Source organism: Neodiprion virginianus, chromosome 1 (genome assembly GCF_021901495.1).
Source record: "Neodiprion virginianus isolate iyNeoVirg1 chromosome 1, iyNeoVirg1.1, whole genome shotgun sequence".
NCBI lineage: Eukaryota > Metazoa > Arthropoda > Insecta > Hymenoptera > Diprionidae > Neodiprion > Neodiprion virginianus.
Window position 1 is genome coordinate 34,726,597 of NC_060877.1, and position 17,846 is coordinate 34,744,442.

The following is a 17,846-nucleotide window of genomic DNA, read 5'->3' on the forward strand; positions in this document are numbered from 1 at the left end:
AGGAAGACTGACTGAAATCGAATTAATACACGTCTTCAAAATAATGATAATTATCGCCAAGTCATTAATTATGTCCGTGCCGAGTATAATACACACTCCGCGTGAAATAATCGCCTGCAATCATAAAGCGTGTGGTCGAATCGTTGAATTCAACATGACAAACCATATTTACAGTATCCGGCCGCTTCCCGTAATGAATTTTCAATAACACGCGTATACCCGGGGATTTACACTATCTTGGCTTTATTCGTGGGGTAAGTTAGACGCCTGACAGCTCTATTGAACGCACTTTTGCGCGAACAACCGAAGGGATTTAACTGGCTACATAGCGTATTGTAATAATTGTAAAATGTAGTGTACTACCTTTTTTTTTTTGAACTCCAGCATGTTTGGTGTATAGTTATGATATCCGCTAAGAAACTTTTTATGAAAATAATGACTAAAATCCATATTCTCCCTGTTGATACGATAACATTGTTGCATACGTACTATATGTATTGTTTAGTATGCTGTGGAGGACAGAGAATTATCACGAATTTTACACCCATTAAATATAGGCTACGCAGTGAAAATAGCGTGATATCGTACATTTACTAACTGTTGTTAATGGATATCGATAACAAACAGAGTGCATACTTACAGTTGGAAAAAGCAAAACAGAAATCTGGCATACCATTCGATAGGAAAGCAGCGGGTTACTGGCCAGGGAGAGAATACAGTTGCCAAATCTGAAACAGAATAGATTCCAAAGCAGTACACCATTGTAGATATATACCTTCTGTATCAATAGATGATGATTTGAGGAAGAACGTGCACTTTCACAGAAATTTACACGTGGTATCAAGGGGATTCAAAATCTGCCTCTCATCTACTCTACTTCTATCGTAAGAAAAATCTAAATTTAAGAAATGGATCAATACTTACTACATACGGTTTTCTATAATATTCACCACAATTAACTTTCGTTGTTATGAATTGTACATGTTTATATCTATGTACAGGAATTCCGATATATTTATAAATAATATTTTGTATAACTTCAATTTTATTGTCGAATAACATTCTCTAACAAATAGTACGTGTATAGAATACGTGCCTGAAAGAAAAGAGTACGATTTTGATGTATTTATGTATGTTTGTATGCATGTATGTATGTATGTATGTATGTATGTATGTATGTATGTATGTATATAATATAATATATTATATAATGTATATATTTCTATAAATATTGTTTAACAGCGAGCGATTCGCTTCGAGCGATCATTTTAACAACTGTGCGACTGATTTTTTTGCCGATGCATCGGAAAAGTTGTTTTCTGTTACTGTTGTTGTTTTCGATTATAAGATTATACATGTATAATAAATCGTGAAGAGTCTTAAAAATTAAATAGTAACACGATTGTTTTCAATTTTTAAATGAAACAGATGGTACCTGTGCTCGAAATTTCACATCCCAACTTTTGTCTAGGAAAATCAGGCAAAACGTTGAAGAGACTCAACTTGTATACTTACTAGTACACTTTCAGATATGAATTATTATCTAATGCTTAAAAAAGATAATTTTGTTATCATTACACATTATAAGTAAATTTTATCTATGTACACATAAATGTAGTTGTACGTGTATATATACATAGATATATTTCGTAGTTTTATATACTCGTGGAATGTTCATGCAACTGCACGAGCCTCGGGAAGGAAACTTTCCCAGTGTTTAATTAGCTGATTTTGATGTTGCAGCATTGCTTCGAGATACTCAGTCAATTGCTTTTTGAAATCCTCCACTCTGACTAATTCAAATCTCTCAACTTCCTTCTTTATCATTTTTGAAATATTATCAAACTCCTCTTGACCTCTGTCAACCTTTGATTCCCATTCAATTACTTCAGTTGCAGCTTGGTTCAACTTTTCGCTGCGCCCGGACTGTTCTAACTTTGCTTTTTGTTCTCGTTTCTTATTCAGCATAAGCTGAGCATGTTGCCAATTTTGAAACACTTTCACACGCTCGTGAAAAACGCCCTGTAATTGAAATTATTTCTGTCACCTCTCATCAGGCATACGCAAATTTTTAAAACAACACTTTTTTTAAATTGATAAAATACGATGATAGAACTCCTTGTGTACTCACTTTAATTGCGCCAATTAACGCGACATAATCCCTGAGCATTTCTCCAAATTGATATAAATCGCTATTGCTCTGAGCCCTTCTAACCACCTCGACTTTTTCCAATGTTTCAGCTAATTGAGCCAAGGCTCTGCCAAGGGAAGCGCCTGGCTCCCCATGGCCAAGTACAGCAATGGATCTTGCTGTGGCGCCTGTACAATTAGCCAACTCTCTTCTTTCATTGGTCAGACTTTCAACAGCCGCATGTAATGCGCGTAATTGTATGTCCAGAGAATCTATTTGAGTTGTTTTTTCTTCAAACCACTGAAATTTAGAGTTCACATATTCATTTGAGAAAAAAAAAATTGAACCGCCTCTGAGCAACGTAAAAAAAAGAAGTGGGGATGAGACACCAGATTGTTAAAAAATATTTACTAGACATTTACGATACTCTCCATGGCATCTGCTTATACTGTACAAACAGGGACTGGGATAAATACATATGACGAGATTGTTGTGTTATTGGTGTGTACAAGTGCATAATTCATTATTAAATCAAGGTGAGTTAGTGAACGTGAGTTCAAACGAAGGATGACGATATGAGAATGTCATTTTAACAATAAAGGCATTTTGACAACAGTGACGATGTGTAATGAACATACCTTACCCTCCTAAATGTAAGCAACAGAAAATTGTTTCACAGCTTTTTTTCTTGCGACAATGGATGATTGATAATGTATGGATAAATCATAGTTGAGAAAGTACATTTAAAACTCACCGAATCATTTTCATCCATTTTATAAGTGATTTTATTGACTGTTTCTCCAACTTTATTAAAAAGTCTCATAACTCCAGCACCACTAAGTGCCGATGTACTTGTGGCCTTGGGTAATTCCATATCTGTAAAATTAGACAGGAAAATTTAAGTGAAAATATTTCTAAACGAAATTACATATATAAAAAACATATATACTTCAACACTTCAAAGTACTGTCTTAAAAATAAACGCAATACTAAATATTTCTCAAATACTACGGACTTTCAAAACTGCAGGACACTCTGGGAAATTAATAATTTCTTCAAATGTATGTTATAATGTCCTTACTAGCTATACATACATAATGTTGAAACTTACCAGCTTCCAAGAACTCTCTGAAATCGGGATCAACGCGAAGGACATCATGAGCAGCTGTTCTATTTACATATCTCTCCAAAGCAGCCCTGCGCCTCTCAATGAACTCAGTTGAGCTTGAATTATGTTCTTGGGTTTTGTCACCGGACATTTTAATTTTCGTCATGCCTGAAAAAGTGATAAAGACACTCAAAGCCATGATCTAAATAACCAAATGATCGCAGAATGAATTCGAAATACTAGTCAGCTAGAGAAGACAGATAATTATTCATACCAATAACACTTTTCTCCGGTGCTGGCGGTATAATTCTACCATTTCTCAGATACTTCTCCGTCAGTTTGTCGTGAAGACCAAGAAAATCACTAAAGCGTCGAACCACACTGAAACTACGCTTTCGGAATATTGGCATGTTGGTTTTAGTCTCAACTCGGTATGCAACATAGGCACCCATACCTTCACCGACTTTTTGTGGCGAAGTTACTGTAATTTTTAAAAATACATCAGAGGTCTCCGTGGGCACCTGTAATTCAAGTATAAAAATACATGAATACATGTCCAAAAGCTGAGATGATGCAAAAAAAAAATTACACAAAGCAACTCAGCGCAAGTCTCTATGCTACAACTTAATCACCTCCTCAAGGGCTTGCGATTGGAAGACACTTTTTGGTGGGAGAATGTCACTGTTATCGTTAATAGGCACTTCGTCCATCTCTCCAATATCGCTACCCGCAGTTTCAGTGGTGGGACTCAATGGTCCTGGAGGAGGACTCGAAATAGATGAACCTGAATTCTGGTCTATCGCATCTCTTAATGTCAGTTTAGGCAACTCTGCCTGCATGGTGCCGATACCGTTGTAAGGTGAATCATCATCTAACTGATTATGGTCCTAAGAATCACAAATATTTATCGATGTTCAAATATTAATAAGACATTTTTGGATACTAATCAAAGGATAAGTAGAAGAATGTACAACAGAATTAACACAAACTTTTTACCTTGCTTGTGGCGAAATATAAAAGATTGAACTGTAAACCAGAATGAAAGAAAAGAAACCGCATACTGCTTTCTTGGTAATGAATTAGCTGAGATTGCGAAAAAACGAAAATGATGGAACGAAGCCTATCGAATTCTACAGTCTCAATATTATTGGTGAATAACAAGCGATACTCTCTATCAATCCTCGTTATCGTCGACCTCGGTAAACAAAGGCTACATATTTCAAAAACAAATTAAACCGTAAGATTCAAACTAAGGAGGCGTTTTCAAAAGCGGTTTTTTGGTTGTGAATGGGGAAAGAGCAGCGGCACAGGAACTCGACATTCACGAAAGTATTCGAGTCAGATCGTTTCGAATACTACGTGATTCACTATTCACAGGTTACAGGATTTTGGAAAGTTCGATATGGATTACAACACATAAACGGAAAAGAGTTCTAATAATAACAAGCAATGACGACGTGAACTGCTATCGAGAAGATAGAACACCGAGCGGTTTGGCATAATAGCCTCAAAGATCCGATTGAATAACTTGAAAATTTTTCGTAATATTATCAACAGCGTACCTGAACAGCAGATGCGAATAGGTCGTCGTCGTCGTCCTCCAAATCATCATTTTTATTAATTTCTACGCTGTCGAACAGAGGAGGAGGTTCCTTTTCGTCGGCCATCTTTGCTATACTGTCAATTCCAGGGACCGGCCCCCCGTAAACGTCGTGGTAGTGACGTCTCGACCAAGTTCCGTACCAACGATAGAAATTAGAATGTCTCTAGGCCCTCGGAATTTAGGTCTCATCAAGAAATTCCACACTTTGATCCACATAACGATACAAGAGATCCATTCATAGCGCTGATCTTATTGCTCTGTTGTGATTTATTACACTGATGTAAATTTATATCGACAAAGCAAATGCGAACTGCAAATACTGAACGTATGCGAAGTAACGAGATATATGGTGGATTGATTTTAAATGTACTGCGCATGCGCTAAAAGGAATTGCGAATAATTTGAAACGAACGTTTAGCGGCAGTTAAATATTTATCAAACTATTAAATCTGGTAGAATGTATCACGTTGCTGTTAAGGAGTAACATATAGTAGCTGTCTGAGTAAAGCATAAACAAAATTAATATTATTACCTCTGTCTTTAATATTATTTCAAAATTACAATATTATATAATAAATTATATACACAGAAAAGGTATCGGTTTATGGAACCGATAAATTTGTTATATTCGAAGCGGAATTTGTTTCGTGAACAGGTTGAGCGTAGGCTAACTTATGTTTATAAACATTCGGAACTAGCGCTTTCATTATGACATGGGTGATAGCAGCAGTTAATCCCCATACACGGTGTTTGCCAGCTAAATACGTTGGCAATGTAAAACTGTCACGAAATTGAGTAAAACGTGACTTCGTGGGATCGCACAGATTGTTCAAACTCAAAACGAAGGCCTCTTCAACTTCGTCGGTGTTGAGCTGTAATTCGTTTGGCTCAATGTCGCCGATGTAGGCAAGAACCGGAAGCACGCTGACATGTTGTCTTCCCATTGGATTTCCACTACCCCAAACATCAATTTTTTCTCTCGGTATACGAAGCTCCTCCCACGTTTCTCTGATGGCCGTTTCTTCCAAAGTTTTGTCATCCTTATCGTGCATTCCTCCGGGGAATGATACTTGTCCTCTGTTAGTGTTTAGCTTTGTTGACCTTAGAGTATACAGCAATCCGAGTTCACCTTTGTGCATGCATAGCGGTACCAGAACAGCAGCTTTACTAACCTCTTCTCGGTTTGACGATCTGCTCGCTGGTCGATAGAGTTTTAAATTTTTAACGCAAACCTTCCTGTTATTTGCGTTCAAGATAATATCGGCTTTCAAATCATTTCCGTTTATCCCGCTAAGTCTTCTTTGTGGTTCTACGGGCTTTGTGGCAAAAAAAAAATATTTCTTTAATTCAAAGTATCGATAAAACAACAGGTTAAAATTCAAGCACCGTTTCTTCAATATGAACGTGAACCTGCCAGAGTTCCCAACAAACATAGCAAAATTATTCTCTCGCTGCAACAAATGTGAAACTCTTTGATTTGTCCGTCTAATTTGATGATTAACATTTTTTCTTTCATTTCCCAATCATACAACAAACTAAAAGCTTAATCCCTTGTTCGAACGCGTTTTGTTTTTGCCGCCATGATACGACGGATCGTTGAAAAAAAAAACACAGTCGAACGTGCTGCCCTCTGGCCACGAATTACGTAAGCATCAACCTTCGTTGCGTCAACTTACCGTGGACCGTAGAAATAATCTCCTCGACGCTGACCTACAAACGAAACTTTCTTTAACTATATTCATTTCTTACGACCGTTCCTCAGCCGTTCAATCAATACCCGTACGCAATTCTTATCGTATACGTAACATTAATTTTGCTTAAAACTTTGAAACCAATACAATGGAAACAACACTGACAAAAGTTACTGCTATAACCGAATGACAGCGCTGAGGTCGCTCCGATGCCCTCGGAGGACCAACTGATATATGGCTATGTGGCTATGAACGAGTATGCGGAAAGAAATAGGGAAAAATATAATCTTGAAGTTTGAAGACGTCACGTACTTTGTAGCATTCAACGATAACAACAATTATTTATTAAATTACGCTGTTAAATTACGTTACACATTATACTTTTCACAGACGTAACACCTGTCAAATGTTCAAATACAACTTTCACATCCAAATTATACCGTCCACTCAAATATTCACCATTTCAAACTGCATACTCCTAAGTACTTGTACAACAAGGTTTCTCTCTGTACAACACACGTGACTGGCAAGAATGAAGAAAAACTTCAGAACACATATATAAATGCAAATCTCGGTATAATAATATGTTTTATTGAATTGATTATTACAATTGTTGAATCCGAAACGCAGTAGAATAAGAAATAGTTGGAATCGAATAATTTCTACCCCTATTTCTCAGTTTTTCGTACTCTGTCTAGGTCTATATTGATTATACATTGTCTATTTTATTGCACATTTATTTTTAGCTTGATATAAAGATAATATATACACCAATAGGTACATACATACCTTTAAACGCGATGTTTCGGTAATTGTAAACATATTGACGATATTATTTTCTCGCAGCTGCACATTTATCGTTTCTGAAATGTAATACTTAAAATGACGGAGTCCAAATTGAAAATCAAAAGTCTTTACTCTGCAGAAAGTGTAACTATGAGCTTGAGTTTTACAAATTGTAAGTAAAAATATATATGCGGAAAATATTTGCTGAATTGACGATGCATCGAACAAAAATTGAATCCTGTATAAATTTTAACCGGGAATCAAGAAACTGATGGTATATTTTGCCGCAAAACGTTAACGATCTTTCAGGATAGTGCACAGCGCAAAACTTTTTGCTTTTTATTAAAATTCTTCCAGGAATTGGGGAATTTCGGGACCGTTGCAGTCTCCACCTCTGGCGATTTTGAAGTCTGGAAATAAGAACAGCGTGGAATTAAAATCCTGCACTTCGTATAAATTGTTACATTTAAAATGTTCAACGAGCAATGAAGTGATAAAATTGTACGTACGTTACAGTTTGATGTAAATTTATTTGTTCAATTTTGAAAAACAGTACAACGTTCAAGAAACGGCGACGTTGCAATTTTCGTGTTTACAAAATAGAAGACGAAATCGCGGAACCTTTGTACAACATTGGATAACGTGGTGCAATATTACGAATAACAAAGGACATACCGAGAAAATTGCAATAATTTAGATCACTTTGGTATTTAGAAACAATGGCAAATCTTTATTCCGATAATTAGTCCCTTACCATCAGCAGAACGTCCTTGAAGGCGGCTCTTTGCGCAATTGAATTCGCATTTGTTCCCGTAAGTAACGCCATCGTTTGCACAGACTGGCGCAAATTCTCTTGTGCAAAGGCAATTAGGGAGGCCTTCACCGGAGGTACTCGCAAAAGCGATCATCGCCAGTAAAAACGCAATTAAGACAAATTTCATCTTTCTGTAAAAGAGAGTAAAACGAAAGGCAAATCTCGAAATTTTAATCTTCCATCTACGGTACTTTATTCCGTTACGCTTTTTCAATGCAACTGCAATAAATCCAATCTCACCGTTCAGTATCGTCTCGTTTGTATCTTACAACAATCACGTGTTGTTTGGCTAATGAAGCAAGATTGAAATTATTGATGCCTCTGTCTGCTTTAAAACTAGGTTCGTACTTACGTGGCCTAAGATAGGCTTTATCGTCGTGTGTGATTAGCATCGTCCACAAAAATTTGAGATTACCAATCTTATACGTATAACATTATCGAAACACACAGATTCTGCTATCAATGTTTTATTCGAGGCTTCAATTTACAGATTAAATGCGGGCAACTAATTACGAAAATTAAATATTACTTCCATAAAATTGGAAAAACATATTTACCTGCTTCGAAAACTTGAGCTATGATTCAAAGTTTACAGTACAATAAACAAGTCTATTTCTTTCGCTGTGACGTTATTATGAATCAATGCGGCTCGGGATGATCCTCAACGACGAGGTACTTACACCTTGTCTAATAAAGTCCAACGGCTGAATGAATATCAAATGATAAAACAGAATCATTGATTCGATAGCAACTTTACTTGACTACAGATATACCTACGTTACGTATCTTATCGCGTGATATTTATCAATTAATACTCATACGAAATCGGCAACTGTTAGTAATCTTCAAAATCACAGAAGGTAAAATTTTCGGTCACATCCGTTCTTGAATGTCTGCTTCGGATTGTCATGATTCGTATACCGTTCGATCTTAGTTAAAAAAAAAAGAATCACAATGTTTCACATCAACCTCGCGAATCGACTCCAAAATTTTCACGTATTTTTCCAATTTAAATGCTTCTTCATTTTCGACAAATGCGCAATGGAATTGAGCCGCTCATCTCTTCAAGACGGAGTCACACGCCTGACAAGTGTTTGGAGTTCTTGTGCATCTGTAAAGCACGTGTCGAACGAAGAAGACCAATAAGAGCCACGTCGCATCGATCTTGTATCGCACAGACGTTTAGATTTTTTCCTTTTTTCATGTGGCAAAAAATTGTCCAGAACAAATTTCATACGCATCAATTTTTCTTTTACTTTAATACAATAATTATCATATATGCATGTAACAAAATAAGGTAACAGCAGCGTGGCATTGGCAATTCACGAATACGGTAACGTATACCTATGCCTATAACATCCACTGACAAGACATCAGAGCAGCCGAAGCTGATGCAATTATTTGGAGCGCGAAGCCCCTGTGGCGAATATCTAATTGGATCCAAAGTCGGTCGTCTCACGACCAAGTAAGTAGACGCGTAGTCGTATACTAGTGTACATATATACATATATACATATATATATAAATGTCTATAAATTCGCCTCTGTAAAGAATTTCACCGAATACATGGCGTACAAACACACACGCACATATATATATACATATATAAATATACAGAGGCGAATTCATGGACGCGATAAACTTATCGTGAGGAGTGTGAGAGGTGTCTAGCCACATCAAAGTAGCTGGTGGTTACGAGGTTATCACTTTCGGTTTATACCGACCTTGTCAAAGCTCAAAGAATCGAAACTTTTATTCCAGTTGTGCCTTTTTGAGTATTGTACATTGATTATTGTATCGTAACGTTGGATACTTGTATGAAAAAAAAAAATGTAGAATTTTTAAAATCCGATTGCTCAATCTAGATCGTTGTACCTACCCGCGTTTATCCGCAGCTTCGACCGCGGTTATACTACTGATAAGATAAATTATAGATACGTTTTTATTGCATTTTATTTCTTTCTATTTTGCGGACCTTGATTTGTGCGCAATTATAATTATACGGTATGATTTACCCTCGATAAGAATTCGTTGTCGTTATTATACTTGCGCGTAAATTTCACGCGCCATTGAACGTCTCGTACGTGCAAATAAAAAAAATTTTAAATCGCTTTCGTACAAAACTTGTTCGCCAAGTTATAAACGAGGTGTAGGTATAACACGCATAAGATTACGGTATACCTGTTCTCTGTTAAGGGGTAACACCACTGTAAAATATACGTAGGGGAGTTTCGACAAGTTAATTTAGACATTATTATTTAACAAATATGTGCCCCTTATTTGGTCAAAAATTTAACATTCTCATTAAAATACTCGCGAGTTACACAAAAATCAATATTCTAAAAATCCCCTACGTATTTCTCTAGACATAGACATGTAAATTGAGTAATTTATTTTGTATTTCTAAATTCAAATTTGCACCAGTTACACTGCGTCACCAGTGTCACCATTTTCGAATGCTTATTGACAGCAATTTTTTGTATTACAATAATAAATATATGCCTAATAATAATAATTGCCTGTAACATTTTTATCTGATTACCTTTTCTTCCATTCAAAAACAAAAAAAAAAAAACACAACAAAGATCGTGCATTTTGTTAGGTTCTTACAGTGGTGTTACGCCTTAATCCTACTGCACTGCGAATAATGGGCTAAAAATACATCAGAATTACGATTGCGGTTTATCAGAATATTTTGAATTGTTTCCAGATATAATTTTACCTCTGTAACAACCCGGCGTAATATGGCATATATAACAATTAAGTGTACGCCACGTGACCGTTTACACACCAATATATTCGCGGAAATTTGTTGAATCTGCAGTCCCCCGACAAAAGCAGCAGGTATATAATACGTACATAGGTATGTACATATATAAGCTACATGCACGGAACACCAGGTTGAGCAACAGTTTGCAGGCACGTTCCATTTTGGAATATCCTGTGAGGCGCGGGGAGAATGATTGAGAATATTTATGAACTATAGAAATAGACGTTTTATAAATAAACCGGTAGAAGGTGGTTTTTTTAATTTTTGTTTATTTTGTGTACGCTGACGAAACGTACGATTTTACACCGTATATTTATCAGTTCAATTCTGCAGGGTATAATTTTTGAACGATAATGAAATTAGACTTGTTTTGCGTGTAAAAGTATTCATCTCGCAGGCGGACGTTTGTTTGATCCGACAGAGTCAATTATCCGTTTGCGAAAACATATTATAACGCGTACGATAAGTACAATCTGTAAATGCCTGCCGGTACCCTGCACCTATAACATCTGCAGGGTGTTTTTCTACGTTCTTATTCACGATGTAAAAACACACAATTAGATACATAGAATAAGTGCTACTCGCGTACAGGCGTCTGTACACTGATCGAACAGTTTATTTACTGTTAACAAACGTATATGTATATGTGGATACGGCGAAATGGATGTTTTTTTTTCTTATTATCAAATTTTAGCCGAGCCAAATAATGATCGATAAAATTATGCTAATAGTTGACAAATCAGATTTGGATGAATTTAAATTTGAGGATAATAACGAAACATTTATTTCGCCATATCCAAATACATACGTTTGTTAACGGTAAATAAAATCTTTTCTCGATGTAACTGCGTGGGGAAAAAAAATTTGCCATCGTCGAAGGTCGATTACCTAAAAATACGTATCGACGTCTCTGGCTGCAAGTCGTGCAAAATATAGTTATTGCGACGTTAATATCGCCGAAAGCAAATAACACGTAGACGATAAATACTTAAGACTATAACAAATCATTCTGTGAATATATGTAGATTGATACGTTCATGTGATCAGTGACCCCAAGAATATCGCCCATGCTAATATACGTATACATATAGTTCGTCTGAACATTAATTTGCGTATTGAACATTAACACGCACGTACAGCAGCATCATTTCTCGTGATACTCTTTTGAAAAACATCACGATGCTTACGCGTTTTATCACAGGCGCGGTAGCTTGTTTTCGTGATAAATAAAAACCAGCCCATATGCATGGGTGGATGGACTGGTATCAATTAGTGTGCCGAAGTGAGATATTACCCTCAATTTCAGATGCGACAAAACATGTTGTTCGTAGGATAAATCGAACAGTGATCCGAATAGCCGAGTTAGAAACAGTTCCTATTTATCGCAAGTCACGTGTAATATATGTCACACACGCCTTCGCGTGTAATAAAAAATAGAAACTCAAAAGATTCTGCCCAGATCTTGGCTTTATTGTTATACAACACACTGTAATGGAAAATGAACGTCAGAAAATAATTATGAACGGAATTACGTAAGCGTATATAATAACATAAGTTGAAGGCCTTGATGTTCCTCTTACACAATTCCATGCAAATTGCGCGTTTTATTTATCAAATATTCCATTATCCGCACCAAATAATCAAAGTCCACTTCTTATCAAAACCGATCCAATTTTGCCTCGCTGCAGTTTTCAGCAAACGCGCGATAGCGCAAAAAAAATGATCGAACGCAGATCGGCATATGTTACGTTCCCTGCAACATCTGCAATATCTGCCCCTTCTCGTCACGCATGGAAAATACCTACAATTTTCTGAACTGACAACCGAAGCTGCATTTTCACGTGTTGCAAACAACTGTACGTAGCAGCGGTAAAAATTCTCTGATCGTTCAATGATTCTGGTCCTTTCTCCAGCTACTCTTTTTTTACGTGTAAATTCCTGTTCGAAGTTGAAACGAGCCTAATTTCTACAGCAGTCGCTTTTGCTGCACGTGAAAACGCAGCTTGATCATAGGTTCATTGTGTGACGTTATGGCTGATACTTGTGACTCGTTAAACATGCATTACAGGTGTACTCTTATGCAATTACACATGTCAGCATCACGTTGCCGTTTTTTCCACACATTCCTGCTTATGTAGACAGCTGTGAGAAAAGGGAATCTGAGAATTCGGGGTAAACGCCGTCTTATTGTTGAACAAGCCGACGGTCCAACTGAATTATCACGCATGTTTCATCTCAACACATTGCAGTTGTCGAGTTCTGAACAATTTATTGCTCCGGAAGTAAATACTTGGAGCACATATGACTGAAGTTACAATACACGCTACCGCAACACGGTTGTCGTAACTCGATTGATCTGGTTTCGTGCGATATTCAAGCGCGTGGGTTGTTCGTAGAATGTTATGTTATACCTATGTATATGGGCGGAGAGACCATCGAGAAAATAATGCTATATGCGTATATGATATGATGCTTGTACGCTTTCTAATCAGGCCTGGATTAACCCTAAGTCTAAAAAGGCTGCAGTCTTAGATCCTCGTAATTTTATGCCCTTGAATTCTGAAAATATATTTTTTTAAAATAGTACCTAGATTTTCAAAAATTCGGGTGTTTCAGACTCTTGAATCTTTACCAATAAAGGATCGCATGAATATCATTGTCTCGCTGCAATCCGATACCGAAGAATTTCTTAGATAAAATTCGAGAACTTTGTACACACGTGTACAAAATATCGTAAGCCGCTTATTTTTTCTATAGTATCACAGAAAAATCTAAATGATTTGTCTCTGTTGAGCACAGCGATTGAAATCGCTCGTGATTTAGATTTTGAAAATTTTTTAAATATTTTTACCAGCTTTAAAGGGCAAAAAAAAATGGGAAATATAATTACTCAATATCGTAATACAAAACTTAATTATATAAGAGAAATATTGTAATAAAAATGTTTTTCCCTAACCTTAGTCGATTTAATTTTTCGTTACTACTTTTTAAATTTAACCAATTCGACCATCTTGCAGGATCGACATTCGGCCTTTTTTTGTGGAGCAGCCTTAGGTATCGTGCCCCTTTAGTCCGGACTTGTTTCTAGCACAAAGCACTATGCACATTAGACTCGATAGCCTGCCTACATTATGATTGATAAGTCAGCAGCCAGCCACAAGCCCGTAGAAGCCTTTGTATGCGTTTGTGTGTACGTGTAATAGAAGCTCGAGTACAATACGTTCGAAGCACGTATTGTGTATAATACCTGTATATAGTTATGGATGGTAGACGGTGTTACTTGACATTGACAGACTTACCTAAATTCGGTGAGATATAGAGGCATCCAAACCAATAAGGGTTAAAGTATCTGATGTGCAAATACATATTAGGCATTCTACCCCAAACCAACCTACGTCTGACCCTCACCATCATCGTTTTTTTTTCGAAGTGTAGTAAAGAAAAACCTCTTTCACCAGGGCTTGGATTTTTTGAACCACGGGTTTGATTTTCATAGCTCGCAAAAACACGAGAACCAAAGTATCGAATCGATATCCCCAATCGATTGGCTTCAAATTTTTCTCATAGATTGTTTGTTAAAAAATGAAAAATTTGAGATCGAGATGAAAGTGAACAAGCTTTTGGTTTCGAAGATACAGGCGAAAGAAGTAATTGAAAAGTGAAAAAGTCAAATTGAATATAAATTTAAAAAATACATATTCATATTTAATTCGATTTTACTCACCTTTCAATTACTTGTTTCACCTCTAGCTTCTAAACAACCAGCTTTCCCACTTCCATCTTGATCTTAAAATTCTCGTTTCACAACAAAGCACTAATGAGAAAAAATTAAAGCCAATCGATTGGGGCCATCCATTCGAAAATTGGGTTTTAGTGTTTTTGGAAGCAGTAAAAATAGAACTCGTGGTTCAAAAAATCTAAAACTCAGTGAAAGATGATTTCTTTTGTAGACTCCATGCCGTACTTTGAAATAAAAAAAAATTACCGATGATGAGGGTCAGGGTCGCTTGGGTGTGGAATGAAGTCTGAATAAAACCGATCGAACATTTTCCTCTGAAACATGGAATAATGCGATAAATTACGAGTCTTGGAACCTAGTTGACTATGAAGAAAAAATTTGAGGACTTGAGAATAACGAATATTTCTCAGCAGCGATAAATATTTTCCAAAATATGGATGCTCGGAAATGAGAACACAGGCAAACTGCCAGAGCTAACTTTTCCCTTCACCGCTGACCGATACGCTTATATTCATTGAAAAACTAATAAGACAGCTGTATAAATCGGGTATATACGAAAGGTTATTTAGATAAATATCTAGGCTCGTTTAAACTTTCGCATTCGGAGAGACAGCCACCTCGGTACTCTAATGTATAATTGATCTCTACATTACTGTCTTTGCGGTAGACAGGTGTTAAGCATATATTTATGCAGACAAAGTTTTTTAAAATTCGTTGCAGAGATACGCTAAACATATCTGTCATAATTACGCGTATCGTACGTAGGTTGAGCGTGTCCTTCAACCATCAACGTGTCGCTTTGATTACGAATTATTCCATTGGAAAGTGGAGTGTAGGTCAGGGCGTTTCTTAAAAAGGTCACTTTTGAATTTTAACTGTGTCAACCCCCGAATCGACAACAAATAATCCCAAAGTAATCCTCTAATTTCGCGGATTTTTATTTCCAGTTTAACCCGTACCTCCGGAGGATTGATTTCCCCTTTTAACCCTTTTCAAGGGAACAGTAAATCTGCCAAACGCATTTCGATGGAATTCGATGTAGGGGTTCACTGATAACGAATCTGAACTCGTCACTTCGAAATTCAAAATAGCGGATTCAATATAGCGGACAAACATCCCAACAATCTATATTGAATCTTTCAATTTTGAATCTCAAAATTTTGTATCCAGATTCGTAATCAGCGACCCAAAAAACCCCCCTACATAAAATTTGAACATCAACCCTCTGGTAGCGCGAGTTGGAGATGAGAAAAAAATCTGAAAAAATTAGGGAATTGTTTTTGAATTATTCGAGGCCAATTTGGGGGGTTATACGTTCGAAATTCAAAAATGATCTATTTAAGGACGGCTCTAGCGTAGGTGCACCGTTTTTTTTCCATTTAGCAAACCCAATGCAGACTCTTTTTGTAAAAAGATAACAACGCGTAGGAAATATAAAAATCTAGCGATATCAGACGTCTACTTCAAAGCATTAATGAACTTTTCAGACCGCCGCTTATGACGTACTAAACGAATTCCCACTCCACGTCAGTTCCACGGCCGGCCTTCAGGCGCGACGTCTGAAAAAAAGTTTCTGCTGAAACTCGACACTGACGAATCGGAGGGTCGGATGTGTACCCGAAAAATGCCTGGTAGATGCAGGGAGACCGAATTGAGGAAAATATTGTTCATTGTTACAGGCCGCAAAGCGATTAGCATGCGGAAAGCAATGACATGGCCGTGAGAATTGGCCGAGTCACGCAGCGAGGAAATTTGAAATACTTCTTTTAGCGTTGAGTCTGATGTCTGCAAGAATAAGATTCACGTTTATTTTCGCGTTTGTAACTAAACGTCGCGGAGATCCGACGCATGGTGCGGGCGGTGTATTTTTAGATATTCCGAATTGCAATATAGGTTTGTGAAACGGAAGGCAGAGAGACGTGGCACGTATTCGGCATTCGTGCCTAAGCTTTTTCCCGGTTCCGTGAGTTTCTTATCAAAGCAGACTTTCGTATCCAAGGGATATTCCGTACACGGGTAGGAAACAAGTTAGAGGTCGAAGAATTCTTTTCAATCCTGCAGATATAAAATATAACACAAAATTGAAGCAGACTCTGATCCGTTTGGAAATGATTGAGACAGACTCAGCTGATCCTTTTGTACCGCGTGTATGTACATACATACCCATATGGGCGAATCGCAATTGTCAGAGGATCAAGATTTCATTTCATTCCAAATTCTTTCATTCCAGCTGTGGGGCATCAATTTGCAATTTATAGCTACACAGCTATGCTACACAGTACGGGGAATAAAGAAAATTTTTCGAACTTACGTATTACGCGGAAAAATTGTCTTTACAAGCGAGCCATGCGTGATATTGACTGAAGGTAGCTGTGATGCACTGTAGTATATTACATAGCATGACAAGAAGCAAGTTGTTATACATCTGGGTTTCCGATAAGAAACCTTTCATGTGTTTGTGACGTGCATACGAGTGAGTACAAGTGGAGGAATTGCAAGTGCTCGTTCGCCGATGAGACTTTCAAAGACATTTCATTCCCATTGTCAACTTTCCTCTTACTCTATCGCGTATTTATTACCATCTGCGAGTGATCGTTCCTCGCTCGTGAAAAAGGTATAGAGTTGAAAGTACAATGCGAAACGTCTTTCGAACGCAGAAATATGATACCTGAAGGACACTTTCTTGCGAGATTCCGTCTCTGGTAGATCTCGTACTGGAAACTAGTTTTACCAATTCGTCTTTCATTCACCTGCCATGTGCAAATCGATAGCTCTGCGACTGCAAGATACACTGAAATATTGTATAAAGAACACGCGAGTGTCTTCGTTTGAGGTAAAAAAAAAAAAAAAAAAAAAAAAAGGATGAAATGGAAAGAAGAAAAAGAATGTTTTACATTATGTACGTATAGTTAAAAATAATTCAAGGTTCCGGCCTGCCTTGTGTTAATGTCAAGTATGTCAACTGTCCCAATACAGTGATACTGGTTGATCATTGTGCCACAATGCCTCGAACGATGTAAAGTGTGCAACTACTCCGGATTGTATGTATCAATGACTCGATTGTTTCCTCATCACTACCGACTTGCTGCACGGTTTATTAATCGATCAAGGTCACAACATTCGCGTAACAATTGCAACATACGGTATCACAACTATTCAACTTGGACAAAGTAACGTTCAAATGATTACTTGTTATTTTATTTC

General features: G+C 37.0%; 2 protein-coding genes across 3 annotated transcripts; both read right to left on the bottom strand.

Annotated features, from left to right (window-relative positions):
* Positions 1-1,027: 1,027 nt before the first annotated feature.
* Positions 1,028-4,941, bottom strand: LOC124302374 (sorting nexin-2). 2 transcript variants are annotated; one of them, XM_046758504.1, is made up of 7 exons: positions 4,802-4,941; positions 3,872-4,126; positions 3,514-3,760; positions 3,243-3,407; positions 2,886-3,007; positions 2,132-2,431; positions 1,028-2,022 (listed from the first exon to the last, which is right to left on the bottom strand). In XM_046758504.1, exons 1-7 carry the CDS (start codon positions 4,904-4,906, stop codon positions 1,675-1,677), a joined length of 1,542 nt encoding a protein of 513 aa, XP_046614460.1. In that variant the 5' UTR covers positions 4,907-4,941; the 3' UTR covers positions 1,028-1,674. The 2 variants fall into 2 exon arrangements, with proteins under 2 accessions (XP_046614460.1, XP_046614469.1); XM_046758513.1 differs by lacking the exon at positions 4,802-4,941 and adding an exon at positions 4,236-4,381.
* Positions 4,942-5,361: 420 nt separating this feature from the next.
* LOC124310469 (mitochondrial coenzyme A diphosphatase NUDT8) lies at positions 5,362-6,777 on the bottom strand. Its single transcript, XM_046774464.1, has 2 exons — positions 6,519-6,777; positions 5,362-6,158 (listed from the first exon to the last, which is right to left on the bottom strand). Exons 1-2 carry the CDS (start codon positions 6,582-6,584, stop codon positions 5,445-5,447), a joined length of 780 nt encoding a protein of 259 aa, XP_046630420.1. The 5' UTR covers positions 6,585-6,777; the 3' UTR covers positions 5,362-5,444.
* Positions 6,778-17,846: the final 11,069 nt, after the last annotated feature.